Raw genomic sequence first — 24,488 nt, 5'->3', positions numbered from 1 at the left:
TCCCTTATCTGTTCCTTAATTCTAAATATTTTTACACATCTAAAATATAATTAACTCACTCTGCTTTTATCATTGATTTATAAGTCAACTGTTGATATTATATATATTTCCATCGTTTATTATAAATTTAATATAGCCCATAACACAATCAAATGAACTAAAGGATATATCTCAGAATTAAACACTAAAATCTGAACTATTTATTTTCAACTAAATAGAAAAAAATATTGATATAATTTAACAAAATAATTTAACTCCAATACATTTCTAAATCCATCTCTGTCCTTAAAAGGCTCCATAGATTTCAAATGTTTAGATATTTAGCCAGTACAAAATTGTGAGGGTTTTTTGCATTTGGTTACTAAGTAACTATGTAGTCTAAAAGTGTGAACTATTTTAGGTACTCATCTCTTTGGCTTGCAGGCCTGAATGCTTTTCAAAGAATACTCCTCAAAGTCTTTGTCGCAAATGTCCATTTCTTGCCTCCAAATAGCAGATTTAATTTTGTAATTAAAGAGTATTTCACCTTCCTATTTCTCCAATGCTTCCTTTTTTTTCCTGGAGAAATCCACTGATCATGATTGATGTCCCCTTAGAATTCCATAGCTATCTCTCTTCTTGACATTTTCAGTATTCCTTCCTTGTTGTAGTGTTGGGATTTAACAGCAACAACAAAGAGTATGTTTAAGAGAGTTGAATTTTCAGTTTTCTCCTTTTTGAGTCCTGTAGATACTTTCTACAGATGAATTATTGGGGTTTTTTGGATAGTGCTAGAAAGTTTTTAAAACTTATTTTCTAGAATAAAAATTAAACTTTTTCTTTTTTCTAAAACTACACTAATGAGATTGGGAGGAAGAGCCAAGATGATAGAATGGCAAGAAGTACAACAAGCAAGTCCTATCCCACATTTACCCCATACATATCTAGAAAATACATTTGACCAAGTCTTTTGGGGGAAATCCTAGAAAAAAATAACACATTTTTTCAAAATCTGGTTGGCAAAAAAGTAAAAATCACAAATACAAAGACAGGTTAAAATTCACTGACCCATTTGAGAACTTATGGTAAATATCCTTTGCTGTGTCTTTTTCCATCTGTGATACTTTAGGTACTTTTGCTACTTTATCCCATGGCACTGAAAAAAATTATAGCAATGTTCTTTACTTTGGTCATTTCCCCTTTTTGGCAAATTATTATTATCTAAAACCCACCAAGTCCCAAACAGAATTCATTGTCTATCCTCCCAAACCATCCTCTTTCTCTGATGTTCTTATTATTTTCACTACCCTCCCAGTTACTCAGGTTTGAAACCTTAGTCTCGACTCTTAACTTGCATTCCACAAATGAATCAACAGCAAAATCTTATCTTTTATACCTTTACAAAATACTTCATATATGTCTCCCCATTACTCACATAGCCATTGCCCTGGTGGTGGCCCTCACTCCCTCTTGAGTGATCTATTACAATAGCCTTCTGGTTCATCTCCCTACCACTATCTTTCTTGTACTTAGTTCCTATAGTATAGGTCAGACCATGTCGCTTTACCTCCTATAATAAACTTCAGGGGCTCCATATGACCCCAAAAATAAAATAGAAAAACTTCTGCTTGGAATTTAAAGCCTTTCATAATTTGATCCCTTCCTAACTTTTCAGTCTTTTTACATTTCACTCCCTTCTATCTACTTGATGATCCAATTATATTGGCTGTTCCTTCTCCTTTTATTTCCTGTCTCTCTGCCTTTGCAGTGACCATGTCCCAAGACTAAAATGTTCTTCTGCCTCTTAGTCTTCCTTCAAGACTCCACTGCTATTTTCTATAGGATGGTTTACTGATCGCCTAACCCAGTGATGGGCAAACTACGGCCCGCTGCGGCCCCATGAAATGTTCTATCTGGCTGCACAACATTATTCCTAATGTTTGCCCATCAGTGGTCTAATGCATGGTGACAAACCTATGGCACATGTTCCAGGAAGGTAGAGCCCTCTCTGTGGGCACACGTGCCCCAGTACAGAGTTTGTTACTAGAAAGCCAGCGGGCTAGGACTGCTCCCCCACTCTCTTCCCCCGCCTGAGAGCATTCCTCACTTCACCTGCTCCTCTGCCCAGCAGCCCAATGGCAGTGCTTCCTCCCACCCGTCTAGAGTAATGGTGAGAGATAGGGAGTGCAGTTTGGCACTCAGTCTCTAAAAGGTTCTCCATCACTGCCCTAGACTAAAGGCAAAGACTTCCCTTCTAAATTCCTCCCATATATTCTGTATTTTATATGTAGCTATATATATTTACATGTTGCTTTTCCCATTAGAATATAAGCTCTCTCAGTGCAGAGACTGTTTGCTTTTCTTTTTATCTCCAGGCCTCAATAAATACTTGTTAATTGATCAGTTGGTGTAAAAATAATGCACTCAAAGAACTGATTATGGATATAAATGGATTAAATACTCTGCTTGCTGTGCTTGCAAAATATCTTTAGTTTATATAAGTGAAGTGAGCTTATAAGTGAACTTCTCTTCAGGGCCAGGCACAAGGATGCTAAGGAGACTCTTGTTTATACAAAAATAAACAATTTATTTAGAATATAAGGCTATAAAAGGATTTAAAAGTACTTATAACTCTAAGGGATTCTAACTCAAATAAAACTCCCTGGTTCCACAAGGAACCACTTCTCCTATTTCCACAGGCTACACTGATCCTTCCTGATCGGACTAACCCACATTTTCCCTATTCCACAATAAACTAACACTATTATCCTTATAAGAAGTAGATAATTCTTAACTTTGTCTCCAAGTTATAAAAATAACAAAGGCTGGCTGGCTGAGTCTCAGTAAGAACCAAGTTAGGGCTCTGAGCCTTAGCAGATTCAGAGTCCAAACCAAAGATCGGATCTTTCTTTGGTCTTCTCAAAGATAAAACAATTTAGGAAATAGCAATAGACAGTTACTAGTGTTTCCCAAGTTGGAAAAGGAAATCACGTAACTTCTTCAGGTTTTTCCCTCCTTTCCTTCTACCTCAGACAGTGGGGAGAGAGAGAAAATAAGATGTCACCTGCTCCCAGCACTCAGAAAGAGAGAGTAGCTGCCACTCCCTAAGACTAACTGCTAAGTCCCAGATAATAACTGTCACAGAAAAACTGTTACAGCTCCCACACATACTGTCAACATTTGAAACTGACACTCTGTCTCAGATCTTTTTTCAAATTCCAATTCTTTCTCAAGCCAGCTTCTTCACTTCTTAGCTCTAAACTAATGTAACAAGACTTAATTTCTAATATTATCCTTATAGTGGGGAAATGCTAGGAAAGAAATAGCCATTTTTTCTTCTTTAGAGTGTTTCTATTTTTTTTTTCTTCTTCTTGGTAAATATAAGAATCTGGTTCTTTTACAACTTTTCATTCACTCTTCTTGACTGGAAAAGCCAGCATGTTGCCCTTCTAAAAGCAGCTTCCATTACCTGCTTTTTTTTTCATTTATTTATTTTTCTTAAAATACCTTTGGTAGCAAGCTGGATTGGCTTGAAGATTCTAACATTTACTTTGCAATTCAGTCCTTTCTGTTCATTTTAACTCTAATGGTAAATCTATTAAATGCATTACTTTGATGTCTGAAGTTATTCATTTAGCTTTCTAATATAGAGCTAAAGAAACCGGGATAATGTCAATGAAAATATTTAAACTTGGATTTTGGAAGATATTATTGTTCTGCTTGGATTAAAATCAGTTCTATTTCAGTGGTATAGACCTTGACTTAACAATACTAATTTAAACAAACAAAAGATAATTTTCTAATAATTATCTCAAAAGAACCTACAAGAAACTTATATAAAATAAACTAAGAGTTAACTTTGTAAATGTCTGACAATTGATATTTGAAGTGTATTTCATTTAAGAATTTTTTAATGAAAAGAGTGGTTCTACATTCACATACAATTCTGTGTTTGTTTTATGACAAAACTAGTTGATTTTATCAGTCTTAGCAGTTCCAAAAGAAAAATCTGCCATTTAACTTCTTGCTCAAACAAAATCACAACTAACCCTAATTTGTATTTCTCTTTTCTCTTTGAGAATCTGAAAGAGAGAAATGTGAGAAAGGCACAGGATTCCTAGCTATGCTTTAATTAAGTGGGACTCAGAAATCTATGCTCAGCCCTATGCCATTTAAAACTTTTATGAATGACTTGTATGAGGGTGGTATGGCATCCCAAACATTCAAAGGAGAATGCATCAAGTGTGCCGAGTGCGCTGGCATACTTTGGAGCAAGAACCACTACTGCCCCAATGGATGGCTTACTTAGCAAACCTGCAGATGACACAAGACTAGTTAGGATGCACTGTATGTTATTCATAACTTAAAAAGACACTGATAGGGGAGAACATTAAGCAAAATCAAATCCCTCCCCACTCTAAATCTATATTCCCATGAAATATGATAAAATTCAAGAGGAACAAATATAAATTTATATAGGGGTTAGAGAAAATCAATCTGATTACAAGGTAAGGTGGCATGGCTAGTAGACAATGGTTTGTCTAAATTATGGCTGGGGATTTTAATGAACTATGAACTTTTAATGAATCAATAAAGGCAGTCAGGTAGCCCAGGGGATAGAGTACTAGAATTAAAATCAGGAAGATGAATTCGTATCTAGCCTGAGACACTTAAAAGTCATTTCATATCTCAGTTTCAGTTTCTACATCTATGAAAATGAAGATAATAATAGCACCTACTTTGTTTTTAATAATAAATTAAGATATTTGTAAAGTGTTTTACAAATTTTAAAGCACTATATGAATTCTAGCTATTATTAGCTATATTAATGGAATATAACAGCCAAGAAAGCTTATGAAATCTTGGGCTATGTGGGTTTTTAAAAAATTGTACCCTGGGGACTACATCCCTGGACACGGGGCGGGAGCAGGAAGGGAGCCACTAAAAACATGGCTTCCCAGATTTTTTTCCCCTTTTGTGTGGGCGGGGAGAACAGGGAGCCTGGGAAACTCTGAAGAGAGTTGGAGGAGTGGGGTTTCCTACTCACCTAAAAGATCCTTGGTCCCTTTGTGGTCGCCAGTTATAGAAAAAGGGAAAAGGGGTAAGGCTAGAGAAAGGGGTGGTAGGAGAAAACAAGCCTGAGCAGCCTGCCTACTCAAGCTCCAGAAAAAAAAAACCCAACAACCACCTCCACCAACAACAACCATAACTCAGTTCTGGTGTGGGATCCACTTATTTAAGCACTAATCCATGCCAGGGTGTCAGAAAAGGGAACCCTGGGAGAAATAGATAATGCGGGGGGATTTAGTCCCAGGAGTACAATTTTTTTTAAACCCACAGCTGCATTAAAGAAAGGCATATACAATATGCAGGACTAGGGGATAAAAATCCCACTGTCCCCTTTCTAATAGGTATCTCAAGAGAACCTGCAAGAAACTCATATATAAAATAACCTAAGAGTTACCTTTGTAAATGTCTGACAATTGATATTTAAAGTGTATTTAATTTAAAAGTTTTTAAATGAAAAGAGTGGTTCCATAATCACATAAAATTCTATATTTGTTTTATGACAAAACTTGTTGATTTTATCAGTCTAAGCAGATCTACATTTGGAGTAATATTTTCAGTTCTGGTCACCATACTTTAGGAAGGTCATAGATAAGCTGCAGTTATCTAGAGAAGGGTAAACATTATGCTAAAGAGATCATGCCACAGGAAGTTTAGTTAAAGGAATTGGTAAAGTCTAATCTTGATTAGAGAAGATAGGAGTAGATGGGCATGATCATTTCTTTTAAGTATTTGAGGGGCTGTTTAGTTTCCACTGGGGAAGAGCAATTAGACTTTGTTCTGCTTATTCCCTCAGGGCAGAACTAGAAACAATGAATGGAAGTTACTACAGGCAAATTTAGGCTTAATGTAAAAAAAATCTTTCAAAAGTGAAATAGGCTGCCTCCAGCAATAATGGGTTTTCTTTACAAAGATTTTTGGGATATTATATAATAGGCATCATTACTTAGGCATATATTGGTCTAGGTAGCCTTTCACATCCTTTTCAGCTTTTTCTATTTCAAATATCATTATGGAACTATGATAATTTACTTTTTCATAAAACTTTAAAGTTTATAACATAGTCTACATAGCAAGATGTTATTGGAGTCTCTTAATGGTCCTGTGACACGGAAACTAAAGTTAGTATTATTTCTATGCTGTAGAAGAGGAAACTGATGCTTCAGTGATTCATATTCTAACTCATACATACTTGCATTTCTTATGACATTCTCATCCATATCCTCCCATATGTTCTCTACAAGAGGTCTACTGAAATGGGACTTCCTTGAATCCTATTTCATATTGCCTGGAAGCCAATAGCATGTGTAGAGTGTCTACTATTTCTTGCTTTGGTTATATTTTTTTCCAGTCATTACATATATATATATACATATGCATATATGTATATATATATATATATATATATAAATTTTCCCCCAGAACACATGTAGATACAATTTTAATAATTGTCTTCTGACATTTTGTCATCCATTCTTTCCTTCTTTCTTACCACTTCCCCTTCCCTGAGATGGCAAGTAATATAAAATAGGTTGTATATATATTTTCATACAATACATATTTCCATATTCATGTTGTGAAAGAAGACACATATTGCTTACACTAGAAGAAAATTCATGAAGGAAATAAAGAACGGTATACTTCAATCTGTATTCAGACTCCTTTTATGGTGGTACATAGCCTTTTTTGGCATGAGTTCCTGATCATATTGCTTTGATGACATTTTTCAAATCACTTTTCCAGTGAAATTCCTTATTTATACACATACCCTTCTCCTTTGTCCTTTTAGCAATCCTCAGGTTTAATTCTTCAGCTTTACATAACTTAGGATTATATCACTGGAAGACTACTGGTGTTAAAAAAGGATGTGTTTTTTTCTTCTTTTTAAACCCTTATCTTCTGTCTTAGAACCAATGTATTGATTCTAAGGCAAAAGAGTGGTAAGGGCCAGGCCATAGGGGTTAAGTGACTTACACAGGGTCACACAGCTAAGGGCATATCTACAGCTAAGGGCATATCTGAGGTCACATTTGAACCCAGGACCAACCCTTCTGTAGACATGGCTCTCAATTTCCTATATATCTTAGGTATAAGAACTTTGTCAAAGAAATTTGACCTAAACTTTTTTATTAACTCTTTCCCTTATAATTTTAACCCAAATGAGTTTGTGCAAAAATATTTAAATTTTATATAATCAAAACTGTCTATTTTATCTCTTGTGACCTCTCTCTTTTCTTCATCAAGAACTATTCATATTTGTGAATAGTATCTTCCTCCTTTTTCCTCTATCTTGCTTATGAGAACTCTTACTTCATGGTCATGTACACTTTTGAAGCTTATTGTGATATATGGTATAAGATGATGGTTTAAACCCAATTTCTGCCAGACTTTAGTTTTTGTTTAAACCATGGTTTATCCCAGTAGCTGGAGATACTACATGTTAACAAATATGGGATTAGAATAACACAATGTTAAATGACTAGAGGAAAGCTTCCAATATGTTAGGTAGATCTCCTATAGCGAATTTATAAGAGAATATGGAACAGAATCACACAAGATTAGATGTAGATGGGTTGTAATCTATACTATTGTAGGAAATATGCACATTGATGAAACTACGGATCTATTGGGGTATAGAAGAATATATAATATTGCAAGTGCCAAATTTATTCTATATCTAGCTATCTTAAGAAACAGAAATAAAAGTTTTAACTATCTTTGGAGCACCTCCAATTTATGTTCTAAATGAAATCACCATATTTTTCCCTTTAGAGTCCGTTCCTTCCTGCAAATTTTGTTGATGATTATCATTCTTCTAGCTAGCTAGGTTTGAAACTAGGGAGTTATCCCATAACTAATTAGATATCAAGTTTTGTTTAGCTTGTCTCTACATACACAGCCTCTACCCATGTTTAGCCCTTATCTCCTCTTGGTAAAACTACTGAAATAGTTTCCTAATTGGTTCTCTAGCTTCTAGTCTCCCTCCCCTTTAATCTCTTCTCCATACAGTTGACATATTTATTCCTAAAACACATATCTGTCCATGTTATCCACCCCATGTTGAAATTTTTTCAGTGGTATCCTATCATATCTAAGATGTCTCTGTTTGGCATTTAAGGCTTTCTACAGTCTGGTTCTTACTTGCCTTTTCATCCATATTTCAATTACTTTTCTTCACACATTCTAATAAAATCTATGATTCACTGAGGGGAAGGATCAATTTATTTCTGTAGTGAGATTTTCAGTGACTAGCAATGTCTGGCACATAATAGATGCTTAATAAATGTTTGCTAGTTGATTATTATTGAAATCTTTCTCTATTCAAACTGACTATTTCCCACACAGAGCATGTTATCTTCTACTTCTTTGCTTTGGTTTAGGGCTTCCTTATACTTGAGCGCACGGCCTCTTTAACCCTGCTTGTAGAATTCCTAGTTTCCTTTAAGTTGTAGTTGTTGTTGAGTCATTTCAGTCATGTCTGACTCTTTGTGATCCCATTTGGGTTTTTTTGGGCAAAGACACAGTAGTGGTTTGCCATTTCCTTCTCCAACTTTCTATGAAGATGAGAAAATTGAAGCGCACAGGGCTGTGACTTGCTCAGGATCACACAGCTCTAAGCGTCTGAGGCTGGATCTGAACTCTGGTCTTCCTGACTCCAGGCAGGGGGCTCTATCCACTGCACCACCCAGCTGCCCAAAAGCACAGTGCAAATGTAACTTCCTACAAGAGACCTTTCCTTATCCCACTAATTGTGAGCTCCTTCTCCCTACCAAAATTATTTTGCTTATCTCATCTGCAGATGTGATGAAATTCCTTATAAGATGAGCTCCTCCTCGAAATCTAGGAATGTTTCATTTTTGTATCCCCAGTGTCTGCACAGAGCAAGCATTTGATGTATAGGGATTATATATCTGTGCCCCATCCAGCAATCCATCGGGTTGGACCTACTCATAAAGAAGAGGCAAGACTGAAAAAAAAAAAACAACAGTTTGTTCCAAGGCTGAAAACAACCAGAACATACCTGATGGCTTCTAGAGATTTTAAGAAGAGCAGTAGTTCAGGGGAGAGAAGGAGGAGTGACTGGAGGAGTTTCTCTTCTCACAATCATCCACTAGTGAAGAACAAACTGAAGAGTGATCAGAGGAGGGAACTATACATAACTCACTCAATGAACAATGATGTTAGGAAGCAGCAGGAAAGTAAGAACAGAAGTTATCACCAGCACCAGAACTGTGACTAGAAAAGCATCTGGAGGTAACTCCTAGTTTGAGCCCTTTAACTAACTGGCTGCAGACTTTCTTAGAGGTAATAAATAAAAGAAGCTTGGAGAATGCTGCTAAATCCAATGCTGGGCTTCCATAGAATCTCCAGTGGGACTTGAGTCTCAATCTCTAGAATGTGTCCAAAAGCTACTGGGTCTGGCCATGCCTACAGACTGGCTTTGAGTGGATCAGATGATCCAAGAGAAGGCTGGGTGGTCAACAGAACCTGCCTACAGAGTGTTAATAATGTCAATATAGTTTGATTGCCTCTCTTTTACTTCTTTGGTCATTGGCAAAGCCATTCCTTTACACTGAAATGAAGTACAGTAGACCAGCACTGGAGAGGACATAGTTTTACTCTTGTGGTAATGCCTTAAAGCAAGAATCTAACTATATAAATAGCTGGTGGCACAGTGGATAGAGCACTGGGTCTGGAGTCAGGATGCCTCGAGTTCAAGTCCAGCTTCTGACCCTTCCAAGAATTGTAATCCTAGCAAGTCACTTAACCTGTCTTCCTCAATTTCCTCAACTGTAAAATGGAGTTAATAATAGGACCTGCCTCTCAGGGTAGCTGTAAGGATCAAATGAGACAATGTTTATAAAATACTCAGCATAGTGGCTGGCACATTGTAAGCATTTAATAAATGCTTATTTCCTTCTTTCCTATAAACCTACACTGACCATACCTTCTTGGTTCAATGAGAGGAGTAGTTGTACTCACAAGAAGGATGGAGTCGAGATCCAGAAGGGAAGCACAGAGAACATGGTGTTCTCCCAGTGCCTCCAACGTTGAGTGGAGCATTAGGGTACCCCAATGTGCTCTACCAACAGGGTGTGTGAGCACTGGCATCATCATTTAAAAAGTCAAGTAACAGGACAGGTGGTCCCTGATGGTCTGAACAGTTCCCTTAGGTATAATGTGAACACAAAATGGAATTATTCTGAATAACGACTTCTGAATCTACATCTATAGCTGTACATCATGTGTATGACATTATCCCCCCTTTGAAGGCAATGATTAATTAACATCAGACCTACCTGAACACCTCTCATATCTGGGTTCTCCATGTAGCATATTGGTTCATTATAGGATCTTTCATTAGTTCTTATAAATTTGGCATACATTACGTGTGGTCTCCTGATAAATGTATTTTCTGAAGGCTGCTCTGCTTTTTCAGGTTCTTTTTCAGATTTATTATTTTCTTTTCTCTCTACTATATCTGGCAAATGAACATCTGATGTTTTACAATTATCTGTTCTGTAAAAAAATCCATTTAAACCAATTAGTATTCCAATATTCATTGATAATTTGATAATCATATAAAATACTATGCAAATTCATAACTGATTTCAGCTAATCCCTTAGTTATCAGAGGCAGCAATTACAATAGAAAGGGTATTGAATCTGGTGTTAGGAGGGTCCTAAATCCTGCATTTCTCTACCTGTATGATCCCAGGGGTAAGTGACTGCTTTAAGCTTGTATAAAAATAGAAATAAGAAGATCCAAACTGCCTATCTCACAGCAATATTGGAGGTAAATAAAGTAATGTATGTAAAGTGCTTTGTAAACCTAAAGTAGGATTTAGATGTTAGTTATTATCATGAAAATAGTTTTGGTTGACTGGAATGTTAAAATGCTCTTATTTAAAAAGCAAAACTAAAAGAATGGACCTGACAATGTCTTCTCATTATAATTTTTCAAGACTTTATGGAGATTTTAATTTAGAGCAATGATAAAAATGGTAAGATCATACTGCTGGACTCAAGAATTTATATCTAGTCATTCAAAGTCTGATCAAATTATTTGAACTGGCATTGCCAGCAATGTGACAATGAATCAGTCAGTTCACATCTCTGGGTCTTAATAATCTTATATTGTAAAATGGAACAATGATAATTATCCTATATCTCTCATAAAGAATCTATAAGGAAAATGCTTTACAAATATTAAAGCACTATATATAAATGTGAGTCAATATTATCTTCACAAATATCTTCCTAGAAAATAAAATTTTCAAGGTCAATTTAAAGAGCAAGGTGGTATAAAAACTAATGCAAAGCCAATCAAATACTTTGATCTTTTCTAGAAGAGGAAATACTGGTGCTATCATTATACATGAATCAAATTATTATCATTTAGTGCTTTTTAAAAAAAGATCACCTAACTATTGAAGTCTACATGTGACTTACACAATGATCAAATTGTACCCAGCGTGTCAGTAAAATGAAAGGATGCATTTAAGTTATGTTTAGAAATACAATACGAAAGAATGATTGGGATATAAAGTATTTTACAAACCTTAAAAGTTTTATATCAATGTTAGTTATTATTATTATTTCTTCTTTCCAAGATTTTTTAGGTAATGTTATGAAAAAGATTATAAAAAGGATATGATGATAATGATGATGATGATGATGAAGATGATGATAATGATGATAATTACAGCATTCTCTCTGAGCTCCCTCTCTCAATTCACACTGGCACTGACGTGTTAGGTTAACCAAAGGACAACTTATATTTTGTGTTCTAGGTTTTGCCCAGTGGGTCACTATGCCCAATACTGTAGCCCCTACAAATGCTTCTCATTTGCAACTGACCAGTAGTCTGTTAGAATAGTTGTCACAAAGCCTTTCTTCCCAAAGTCTAGTGCACATTATCCCATAATTATGGGCACAGTCTGGGGATGGGAAGATTGGGCATCGCTGAATGCAGTGGCTGACTCTGAGCTGATTTTGCTCATTCCAGAGTCATGTGTTAGCTGATGGTGTCCCTCCGGGTTTCCCTAGCCAACTCTATGGATTTTGAATTATTATGTAAAATAACTTATATAACCCTTTTTGGAGGCTATGCTTCCCCATTGTATTTAACTTTGCTCCACTCTCCCCTTCTTGGGTACCCCTGCACCCTGGTGCTGAGTGTGAGATCAGATTACAATCTCCAGCCTTGATTAAAGATCCTTTATTATTGCTTCTTTGGTAGTTCTCTTTCATTCAGATTCACCTATTTGCAGTTCCTACAGAGATTCGAAATTCTGCCTGCCCAGCCACCACTTTTGATCTTGGATGCCTGGTTCCAGCAGGGTCCCTTTGCGTTCCAGTTCCAGTTTGGTGGGTCAGCCTGAGTTAGCAAACTCTTGAATTTCTGAACTTGTTCTCTTTTTTGGCTAAGTTTGTTCCTCGATTGAGGGTATGGTAAAAGACCCATAGGCAATTTCTGGTCCATTCTGACAAGATCTCCCTTTAAAAAGGAATGGCTTCTGAATTTTTAATTATGGACCCTATATTGCCACTTCAACAGATTCCCCTAAAAAAGGGATGGCTGCCAGGTATTTTTTTTTGTGACCCTGAATCCTTTCTTTGTTGATAATAGCAAGGTCATTCACAGTTGATCATCATACATTATTGTTACTGTGTATAATGTTCTCCTGGTTCTGCTCATTTCACTTTGCATCACTTCATATAAGTCTTTCCAAGTTTTTTGTGATCATCTTGTTTGTCATTTCTTATAGCACAATAGTATTGAATTATAATCATATACCACAAATTGTTTAACCATTCCCCAGTTGATAGATATCCCTTCAGTTTCAAGTTCTCTGCCACACAAAAAGAGCTGCTATAAATACTTTAGGACATAAAGTTTCTTTTTTTACCTTGGTCACCTTAGGAAATAAACCTAATACAGGCATTACTGAGGCAAAGGTATACAGAGCTTTATAACTCTGAGTATAACTCTAGATTACTCTCCAAAATGGTTGGATCAGTTCACAGTTCTACAAACAATGTATTATTGTGCCTGTTTTTCCACATGCCCTCCAAAATTTGTCATTTAATTTTTGAGAACTGACCTTGAATATTAGAGTTTATAAACCCAAAATTAAGATTTCTTCAATTTTAGTTTGGGAATCTATCTGGACTAACCAAAAGGTAAATAAGACTTGATCAGAAAAGCTAATTGATTCTTGGGAGTTTTACAAATTAAAGTGAAATAGAAATCAATTTAGAAATAACTTTTGAATTCTTGTATATCTTGAAATTAGACATTTTGCGGTAAATTATGAATTTTGTTATTGTTCTGGCATTCAGTTGTATCTGACTGATTCCATGGACTAAGGCTATCCATGGGGTTTTCTTGGCAAGAATATTGGAGTGGTTTGGCATTTCCTTCTCTGCTGTATCATTTTTGTCAAGCAGAGATTAAGTGACTTGCAAGAGAACCCACAGCTAGGGGGCATTTGAGGTCAAATTTGAACTCAGATCTTCCTAACCCTGGACCCTGTGCTACATACAGCTGCCTCAAATTATGAGATGCCTACTCATTTTCATTAATTTGATTATATATTCAAAAGAGAAGCTGATTTTTAAAAAAGGAGCAACTTGAAATATATCTTATTTATTTTTTTAATCATTTGTATTACTTTTGTGAATGATATGCCAGAACTTGTTATTTGAATACTCTAAGTTTTTGTAAGCTATTAAAGATTTTTATAATTGCTAAAAACATTTTAAAGGCAGAAAAGTTTAAGGACTTTGGGGTGTTAAGTGGGAAGATTGTGAGAAACAGTGGAAACTGCAGTAATAACAACTGCAGCTTGTTTTGAAAGTAAATAGAGGAAGGTCCCCCATAATATTAAATGCTATAATTTGAGATTCTGTGATAATGGTTTTTAAGAAGCTTTTTAACATCAGGCTTTGCCCATATCAACTATCAAATACTGTGTAAATGTTGTCTATTGTGATTTTCTGTGCTTTCATTATATTAATTCTTTCTGAAAGCTCTCAAGGGCATACTCGGTAAGCATCAGACTAAACTCTTTAGAGTTTCTGACTGAGCCAAAGACCAGCCGTTCATCTAGGATAATTTTAACAATAATACTGAGCCCAACATATCTTAAACTAACATAAAAAAAATGAAGCTAAATTGGTGAAGCTTTATATATATATATATAATACTCTTACTAGCCAAGCATTTATAACAACTTCAGTTTTTGAAGGAAGTTCTACCTAAATTTGCAAATTTGCTTGAATGTGATTTTCTATGTAAGGTAATTTGGAAATGCAATCATTTGAACTGAGGTCATCTGATAGGTAATGAATTCTGTTTAAAATTTAAAGAAGAAGTTTTATTTGAAATTATTTGGCTATCATTAAAAAATCTATGCAGCTTGATGAAAGAATTAGTACACTGCTCCACTTAGAACACTGAATCTTCTCCCCCATTACAAACCTTTCTTGATAGCCAGAGTAGGGGGAGAAGACGGGAAATAAGTAGAAACTTATTTATAGTATATAGGACTGTTTATTGTGAATTACCCTAAATAGACTACTAAAAGATTAGTAACTCTATTACATTCTAAAAATTTCCTTTTTACACCAGATTAAATTTTAAACTCTTTTTGAGAAAGGGTAATATTAGAAGAACGTTACACAAAAACTTATATGATTTTTTAAAGGCCTGGTAACTTTTTATTTGATAGCTAATTTATTGCAACAACTTGATAGAATGTTGGTTTCATAGAATTGTTGTTGCCATACTTTATCACCTCCCACTTCCCCCTTCATTTGGGGGGATTTGTCCAGGATTCATCCTTTCCTCCTCTTAAATGAGTAAGTAGATGAATATTTGGGTTTGTCATCTGCCTGTTACTAGTTAATATCACAGGGTGCTGTGGGAACAATTGGACAATGTTGCAATAGTTTGTGAATCCAAAGCATAAATTTATTATTTAGTGAGGTTAGTGAGGCTCAATTAGTTATCTTAGAGAAGAGTGGCTTAAGGTCTATCTCATGTTATCTCACAGAGACATTCAATTTTACTGGGATTTGTTGTTTAATATGGGATTAAGACTCGTATATAGAGCAGGCTCTGAAATGCAAGCAAATTTCACAAAGGTTTAAAGAGGATTTGAAATATTGAGAGCAGTGGTCAATGTCGGTAAAATACCAATGGTTATACACCACTCATTGGATACAACTCTTACTCTATTCAGATACTCCGTCACAGCCTTTTGTTAAAAAAAAAAAAAAGGAATCTTTAGGGTAAATTCATTTGTGTGCATAGAAGTCACCTACTTATAAAAGGTACTATTAGATCCTTACAAGCAACTCATTCTTCTAAGAGGAAGAAATTGTTTTGAGAGTTTCCATGCTCTTGGCATTCAAATATTATGATGGTTTTATGTATTTATTTGATTTTTTCACTGATATGTGCTTAAGTAAGCAATTCAGTAAAACAATACTTTTATTAAAAACAAATTTCTAAAGTAATAGATTGTGTTAGATAGCAGGGGGTTCAATTTTTTTTAAAGCCTAAGGATTCATGTTTCTTTTGAGAATCTAGTTGATTTACCCTCCTGAGAACACTTTGCTAACTATTCACTGTATCACCAGAAAGGTCCATTGGACAAGTCAGATTCTCAATAATTTCTTTTAGATTCCTCTTTCAGCTTGCTGCTGGCAGTGATCATCTTTGGCTCCTCCACTAGACTAAGACTTGTCTCTGGCAGGATGCAGGGACCTCAGGATGATGCTCAGCCCCTGGGCACGGCTGCTCAGGTAACTCTGCTGCTAGCTGGGGCCAGGTATGTCAGCTGGCTGCTGGTCTGTCCCCAGGACAGCTGGAGTCTCCATCACTCCTAACTCCTAGTTTGTGTCTCTGTGTTCCTTTTAGCAAGAGTGCTATAGTTCTTTTTAGTAGTGGCTGTGTCCCTCAGCTGGGAATTAGGAGAAATCTCTAACTCCCTCAGGAACTGAGCTCTCCTATTTGTTATTTCTCTGTAGGAGGTGGCAGGGAGATAGTCTTTCCTGTCTGACAGTTCTTTCTGGGTCAGAGCAGATTTCTAACGTGAAGGACCTCCTTCGCTTATAATGATTGGCCATATTACTGTGGGGGTCTTATTCAGCGGAATAATTGGGTGTAAAGATATCGAGGCAGCCTGCGTCCAGGAGCAAGTTTGTTATCTTTGATGGTCTGTTTATATGCAGTTGAATTACTCTAGCATCTTCTAGCTGAAAGGGCTTTCCTTTACAAAGTTGTGACTCTTCAACCCATCAGCTTTGAGGAAGTCCAAAGGGGGCACACCATTACACAATAGTAAACAGTAAAATCTTGAGAAGAGCTTTCCATATACATACAAATATGTGTGTGAGGGTATAGATTTGAATGGTAACACTTTTAACATTTTAAGTTAGAAATGGAAGCAGAAAGAAAATATAATAGTCAGATCAAAAGATCCAGAATAAGGATAAATGAAGAATTAATTCTGGTAACATTTAGTTATTTTAGGCCCAAATGATGCAAAGTCTAGAAGAAGGGGATCAGACAATTTTAGGAATAACTAGTTTATAAAATGATGATGAATCTTATTTCACAAAGAGAGAATGTGAACACCTTGATAGAATGTTTCTTATGGGCAGATTGTTTCATTTTCATTCTAATTTAATTTCATATTAATTCATTCATATTTGCGTTTGTATCCTTGGTCCCTGGCACAGTGTCTAGAGTATAACAGGTGCTTAACAAACACCTGATTATTTCTTATTTGCCACAATTAGCATTTAGTACTCATTAGTAGCTTTTACTTCTTTGGTAATTTTGTAAATATTCACAGGCAAATAATAAATGGAAAAACTTGTTTTCAATTTTCTTCAGTGGGGTGGTGTCTAGAGTGTTGCATTTCATATTAGGAAGACCTGGGTTCAAATCCTGCCTCTATAATTTCTAGCTCTGTAATTAAGAGCAAGTCACTTAAACTCTCTGAGTCTGTTTTCTTATCTCTATAATGAAGGAATTGGTTTAGAAGGCCTCTAAGGTCCTTTCTAGTTCTAAATCTATGATACTACTTAATTTTCTGGATATTTTTAACCTCTCTACTAACTTGCTCCAGGTAAAAGTGAGCTCTCTCTAATCTAGAACAGTGCTCTAATAGGCATAATAGATTTCTGGATAGTTAATAGCTTTCTCCATTTGCTTAATTTATTAGCCTCTGTAGCCATTAACCCAATCTGGAAAAAATAAATTTTCAGATTCCCTTCTCACTCTGTGACTCAATTGATCAGGAAAAGCTTTAAAAATTAAAACCCTTAAATAATTCCTTAGTTCCCAAATGAGGTGAGTCAATAAGATATTAAGTATAGAGAGAAGGGAGGGCAGCCCTGACTAGGAAGGTGCCTAGTGCTGAACCTGTTTTGTGCTGATGGTACCATAAACCTTTCCAACTTTAAAATCAAAGTGAAGGCTTACCTCATTTTCACTAAATTTCCTCTAATGGAATCCATCACACAATCTGAGAGTTGGAAGAGAACTCAGCCATCTAATCCAACTCATACACAAAAGGGATCCACATTATTATATACCCAACAAGTGATCAGGGAGACTGACAGGAGACTTTGGAGGAGAGGGGACCCATCACCTCTGGGGCAGCCCCTTCAACTGCTGGACAAATGGCTCTAATGGACAGGAAGGTGTTCTTACTAAGCCTGAACTGGCCTCTTTGCAAATTCTTCCCTCTCTTTCCTGGTTTCTCCTGTCTTTGGCCAAAGGGAACAAGTCTAACTCTTCTCCGCATGTCAACCCTTCAAACACTTAAAGACATCTATGATGATATTCCAGTCTTCTCTTTTCTAAGCTAAAGATCCCCAATTTCTTCGATTGGGCCTCATATGACATTGACTCAAAGTCCTTTGCTGTCCTAGCTGCCCTTCTTTGGAAACCCTTCAGTTTAGTATCAATATCCTTAAACTGTGGCACCTAGAACAGAACACAAGACTCAAGATGAGGTCTGGTGAGGGCAGAATATAGTTGGGTTTGTTTTCAAACATTCAGTCATGTCTGATTCTTCATTACCTCACATGGGTTTTTTTTTGGCAAGGATACTGGAGTGGTTTGCCATTTCCTTTCCAATAGATCCAGTAGATCCTTTTCTTAGGCAATCAGAGGTTAAGTTAGGAAGTGTCTGAGACCAGATTTGAACTTAGGACTTCCTGATTCCAGATCCAACATTCTATCCATTGAGACACCTGGCTGCTACCTCTCTACTCCTAGAAGCCTTTTTTTTTTCTTAATGGAATCTAAGGTCAAATGAGCTTTTAAAATCTGATGTATCATATAGCTGACTCATATTGAAAATGAAACCCACTAAAGAGTCCCTCAGATCTTTTTCAGAAAAAATTGGTGTCCAACTATATTAATTAGAAATCTTGAACCTTTGGACTCCATCTCCCAGAATTCTTTTTTCATCTCCCAGCATCCCTTTCCTTGCACCCCCATGTTTGCATCTTCCCATGTTGTTTATAAGTTTGTTGTAAGCCTTGCCCCCTAGCTCTCTTTTCCCACATGCACAGTTGGGTGAGCTCTCTAGTTTTTATTTTCCTTTTCTTTAAGTTAATATTAATAAACTTTATAAATATAATACTTGTAGTATTTTGGATATTAATTTTAATTCCCAAACAACCATTCTGAGCTTGATTTCTATATTCCAGTGTAAGACTATATATTTATCCTGACAGAAGTTCATCTTATTATATTCAAACCAGTACTCTAGCCTGTCCAGATCTTTTTAGATTCTGACGGTATCTTCTACTGTTTTGTTAGCTACTTCTTCCTAGCTTTGTGTTACCTGTAAATTTGATGAATATGCTATCTATGCTTTTATCCAAGACATTGAGAAAAATGTTAAATAGGACCAAGCACAGATACCCAAGGAAGTTCATCCAAGACCTCTTGCTAAGTTGACAATGAATTTGTTAACAACTACTCTTGGAACTGGACTACCCAAGAAATTCTGAATCCTTCCAGTCCACATCTCTCCACTATCTTCATCAAAAACTGGTGAAATGTAGGTAAATGACATCGCCACAGTATTTGTCCTCATCTGCTAGTTTAGTAATATATATATTAGTATATATTATATATAGTAATAAAATAGGAAATGAGGTTAGCCCTTTTTTGTATAATTATGTAAAAAGCTTTCAGTTTCACTGCCTAGACCTGGCCTTTAGTTTTTGGAGTTGACAAAAGATGTATTTAAACTGGTATTTTAATAAAGTGACTGTACATTTAATAAAAACAGTACATTATATAATTATAGCTGTAACTTAAGAGCATAGTCCAATCCTCTCATTTTACAGCTGAGGAAACTGAGGCCCAATGAAGTAAATCGATTTGCTCAAGGTAACACAACATTGGTCTGACAGAGAAAACCTTCTATTCTGTGTATTGGCTATGTTATTTTTTAGGAAATCACTTTTACTCCTCTGTTTCTCTCCTATAAAATGAAGAAAACATTTGTGCTACCTGCCTCATAGGATTGTTGAGAAAAGCATTTTCATAAATCTTATTAGATCCATAGGATTTTGAGCTGGAAAGGTATTTAGAATTCTCCAGCCTAACCCTTCCCCTTATTTAATTTTACAGATGAGGTTGCTAAGGCCCAGGGAGGTTGTGACTTATCCAAGGTCACACAGGGAATAAGCAGCAAAGTGTGGGATGTGAACCCCAGGGTTTCCCAGAGTGCTATGCCCACTGAGGCATATGCACCTCTGGGAGTTCCTAGGAACAATATAATCACCTCCCTAAAGGACTAATGGACTTCTCTTTGAATTCTGCCTGAATTCTTTCAACAGCTATCATATCCTCATCTTATATAATTTTTCTTACCCTAGTGATTCTGATTCCTCAGCTGTTCTTCTCCAAATTTATCCCCTGCTGCCTGCTCCCTTACTTTTCTTTGACCTCAACCCTGCTCTCTTCAACTTCCAGATCTCCCTACTTCTCACTGAGTTCTTTGGCTTTATCTGCATCTAACAAACTTGATTTCATCCTAAACTATCTCGCTTTCTTGTTCCTTTCTTCCTCTGGTACTCCCTGAGACCTATCTGGCTGGCTCCTTTCTGATGACTGCACCCCTCTGGACATCTTTTCCAGTACTGGTTACCTGCACAGTATTCCTACACCCAGACTCACTGGTCTTGGTGACAGAATCAGAATACTCTTTGCTCTCCACTGTTACTTCCACTCTTCCACCACCATCAACACTCAGTAACCTCTTTTCCTTTAGGGTTCATTCATTCAATTCACATTTATCATCCATCAGGATTCTGGGAGTTGTTACCAATCTCCAGAATACTCTCCCTCCTTTCTCAGTGAGTTCAGGTCTTTCTCTCCTCTCAAGTTCCTGATCTCATACTAGGGGAATTCAAAATATATACTGATATTCCCTCAAACACCCTAACTTTTCAGTTCTTCAGTTTACTTATTTACCATGACCTACTTCTCCACTCCACCTTAATCAGACTCAGTGATGTTCACAGCCTTGATCTTGTCATCACTCACAAGAGTTCCACTTCCACATTTATGAGCTGTGAAATATTATTTGTTACTATTTGTCATTCTCTCCCTCTTCCTTATAAACTCCTCACCCTGTTGAATTTCACACTATGATCTCTAATATCTCTGTTTCTCAGTTCTTTCCTAGGCCATCACCTCTCCTAAACTGGGTAATCTCATCTTCCCGCAATATCTGAGATGAACCAGCTCAATCCTACACTATCTTCTACACTTCAGTCCCTTGTCCCCTTATCCATATCATTATGGATCATGCCTTGCAAAGTCCCAATCATGAATTATTCTCTCAATTAAGGGCAGTTAGGTAGCCCTGTCAGGTTTAATTTCCTCAACTGAAAAATGGAGATAATAACAGCACCTGCCTCCCAAAATAGCAGTGAGAATCAAATGAGATAATATTTTTAAAACACTTAGCAAAGTGCCTGTGCCTGGCACATAGCTGGTGCTTAATAAATGCTTATTGCCTCCCTTCTCCTCTCCCACCATCCATCAACTTCACTCCTACTCATCTGCTGCTGAAGAGAGCTGGAGAACATTGTGAAACTGTGTAGGTTGGGTCCACTATAAATGTATGTTGCATTATCTCAAATGGGCCCTCACTGTAGCATAAAGTGTTATTGTATAAGTTATAGTTAGAATAATAATTATTATTGTTGTTCACTACCCCATTTACCTTTTCCAAATCTTTTCATTCCTCCTCATACCTCCTATGGCATCCCTTTGCCCATTCTTCTCAGCTGAAAATCTGCCCTCAAAATTCACTGAAAAAACTGGAGCTATTTTGCCAAGACTTCTCTTTTCTCCCCTCTTTCTCTTCTCACATCACTCAGATGATTTCCCTCTCTATCTCCATCTCTACCCCACTAATGTGAAGAGGTGGCTCTTCCACTTGCTAATGCAAACTCCTCTACACAGACATGATCCCCTTCCAATCTGTCTCTTTTTCAAGAGATTGTCCCTTCTATCTTCCTCATTCTCTCACCAATATTTAATCTCTCTCTTTCTCTTTGCTGCTTCCCTACTGCTGACAAACATGATCACATCTTCCCCATCCTCAAAATACTCTCATTTGATCAGTCTGTCCCAGCTAGGTATCATCTTAAATCTAGCTTCCCTTTCAGTGCTAAACTCCTTGAGAAGGCTGCATACAATTGATTCCTTTCCTTCCTTTCCTGCCAGGCTCTTCTAAACTCATTATAGTTTGGCTTCTGATCTCATTCAACTGAAACTGCTCTCTCCAAAGGTAGCTCATAAGCTCTTTAATTACCAGATCTACTCGCCTTTTCTCAGTCCTCATCCTTGACTTCTCTGCAGTTTTTGACAATTAATTACTCTCTTCTTGATTCTCTCCCCTCTAGGTTTTTATGGCACTGTTCTCTCCAGGTCCTCCAACTCATCCATCTCCTTTCTTAATCTCTTTTGCTGGATCTTCATATAGGTTCCGCTACTAATCATGGATGATCTCTAAGCTTCTGTCCTGGGCTTTTTCTTCTCTCTAAATACTGTTTTGCTTAGTGATCTCATTAGTTCTTATGGGTCCAATTATCACTACCAGAGATTGTTCTCTGATCTATCCTGCTCAAACTTCTCTGCTGACTTCCAGTCTCACCTCTCTAACTGCCTAGTTGGCCATTTTGTACTGGAATATCCCACAGGTATCTTAAAGTCAACATGTCCAAAAATGAATTCATTATTCCCCATCCGCCTACCCCTCCTCTCTCTTCTTGCCCTCCCCCTTTACTCTTGAAGGCACCCACCATTATCCCAGACACCTAGACTTGCAACCTAGGTATCATCCTTGATTATTCAGCCTTATTCACCCCTCCTATGCTATTTACTTGTCTTCAAGCCTCATTGATTAAACCTTCAGAACATCTTACATCCTCTTCAATTCTTTGATAGAGCCACAGTTATGGGCTCTCATCACCTCTTGCTTGAACTATTAAGCTTCTAGTTTATGTCCTTAACTCAGATCTCCCCGAACTCTAGTTCCTCCTCCACTCAGCTACCAAAGTGATCTTCTTAAAAGCATAGGTCTCACCCTATCATTTTGCTATTTAATAAACTGTTGCTATTACTTCCAGGACCAAATGTAAAATCTTATTGGCCTTAGTAGCCCTTTATAATCTGGCCCCTTCCTCCCTTGTAGTTTTCTTATAACTGCACACTACCACCTGGCAATACCTGCCTCTTTACAGGACATTCCCTCTCTGAACTGCAGGCATTGCACTAGTTGTCCCTGCTGTTTGGAATGGTCTCTCTCCTGGCTTTCTTCAAGTTTCAGTTCAAATCCCACCTTGTGCAAGAAGCTTTTCTTAATCTTCCTCAATTCAGTGAGTTCCCTCTAAAATCATGTCCAATTTACATTGTGTACAGTATGTATATTGGTGTTTGTGGGTTGTCTCTCTTATTAGAATGTAAGCTCTTTGATGGCAGGGGCTTTTTTTTTTTTGGCCTATCTTTGTATACCCAGTGAATACCTGGCACATACTAAGGGCTTAGTAAAAAAACTTTTTAACTCTTCCCATTGTTCTTTCCTTGATGCTGAGACTAGAATCCCAGCTCTCAGGTTCATTTTGCTAGTCTACTGGGGCAATCTTCTCAACTAAGCCTTTAGAAAACTCACAGAAAAGAATTCTAGAAATGTATTGCCCCAGAAGTATATGCACATTCAGAGGACAATTAAGCATTGGCTCTACTAGGTGGAATTGTCATTAGTGACAAGCTCCTGCAGGCTTCAGGAGGAAGACTTTGGAAAGAGGGGCAACCTCCAATGACAGCTGGCAGATGGTGACACTAAGACTTAGCCGGTCCACGTAGATGTCCTTTGCGCTAGCTCCTCCGTACCCAGCTGTTCTATTTACCCCGTGAAGCGTATTCATATAACTTTATACATGGACTAAAGGGGCGTTTAAATAGATGCTGGACCCTGGACCATGTCGTAGAAAAGACCGCAGCATGGAAGATAGGGAAGAGAGGAGGAAACCCATGAAGGTCAAGGTTGTGCGTCTCACCTAACTTCTTCCTCGGAGGAGGCCAAATTATCCTCCGTCTTATCGCTCTTGGGGCTCTCCAAAACTTGGCTTGGGCTCATGGGGTGCGAGAGTCTCTGAGGCATCTTTTTTGTTTTTGTGTTAGACTCCCAAATACAAGACTAGCTTAGAGGTGGCTTCTGTGACTACGGTCGGTCGCTAGGAAACCGAGGATCTAGCTCCACGAGCCCAGATCCCACCTAGAGAAAGCAGAGACCACCACGCGCCCCGAACGCAGGCGCTTTGGGTCTGCAGGGGGAGGGGCGCGCGCTCGCGGGGATGGGGGTGGGGCGTGCCGGACACTGGGCGCAGGCTCAGCGCATGGGCTGCCCTCAGCTCAGCCATTGGCTAGGCAAGCTTCCCTTTGGATTTGCCCTTTCCTGTGGCTAGGGTGTGTTCACTCTGGCCAGGCTGGTGATGGGCGGGAGGGCCGTGCTCCTTAGCTAGGGATTATGAATCTCTTTCCCTGGTGCTGGGGCCGTGGAGACCCCTGCTGACTCCTGTCTCTGCTGGGCCGGTGTTTGTAATCCGGTGACTGCTCCTAATTGTCTTCTGTCTCTCCCTCTCTGGAGCTGTCTTTGTCTCTGTCTCTGTCTCTCTGTGTCCCTTGTGCCCTCCTGGTTCCCTTCCCTTCCTTTTTAGTAAACTTTAAAGAAGGGCAGGGAGTAGGCAAACGAAGTTAAGTGACTAGCCCAGGATCACACAGCTAAGGAAGGGTCTGAGGTCCTATTTGAACCCAGGACCTCCCGGGAGGCTGGCTCTCTATCCGAGTCACCTAGCTACACTTTGGGCATGCATTCCCAATG

At 37.6% G+C, this 24,488-nt stretch overlaps 1 protein-coding gene across 1 annotated transcript in view; it reads right to left on the bottom strand.

Annotated features, from left to right (window-relative positions):
• The window catches only part of C2H2orf73 (chromosome 2 C2orf73 homolog), a 49,930-nt gene extending 26,162 nt beyond the window's left edge, over window positions 1-23,768 (bottom strand). Inside the window, 3 exon segments of the mRNA XM_044660666.1 lie at window positions 6,116-6,148; window positions 10,347-10,566; window positions 23,665-23,768. Of these exon segments, the coding sequence (XP_044516601.1) occupies window positions 6,116-6,148; window positions 10,347-10,566; window positions 23,665-23,768 (357 nt within the window).
• Window positions 23,769-24,488: the final 720 nt, after the last annotated feature.

This window comes from Gracilinanus agilis, chromosome 2, assembly GCF_016433145.1.
Source record: "Gracilinanus agilis isolate LMUSP501 chromosome 2, AgileGrace, whole genome shotgun sequence".
NCBI classification, from domain to species: domain Eukaryota; kingdom Metazoa; phylum Chordata; class Mammalia; order Didelphimorphia; family Didelphidae; genus Gracilinanus; species Gracilinanus agilis.
Note: the sequence above shows the minus strand (reverse complement) of the source record. Positions and strands in the feature narration are given on the sequence as shown.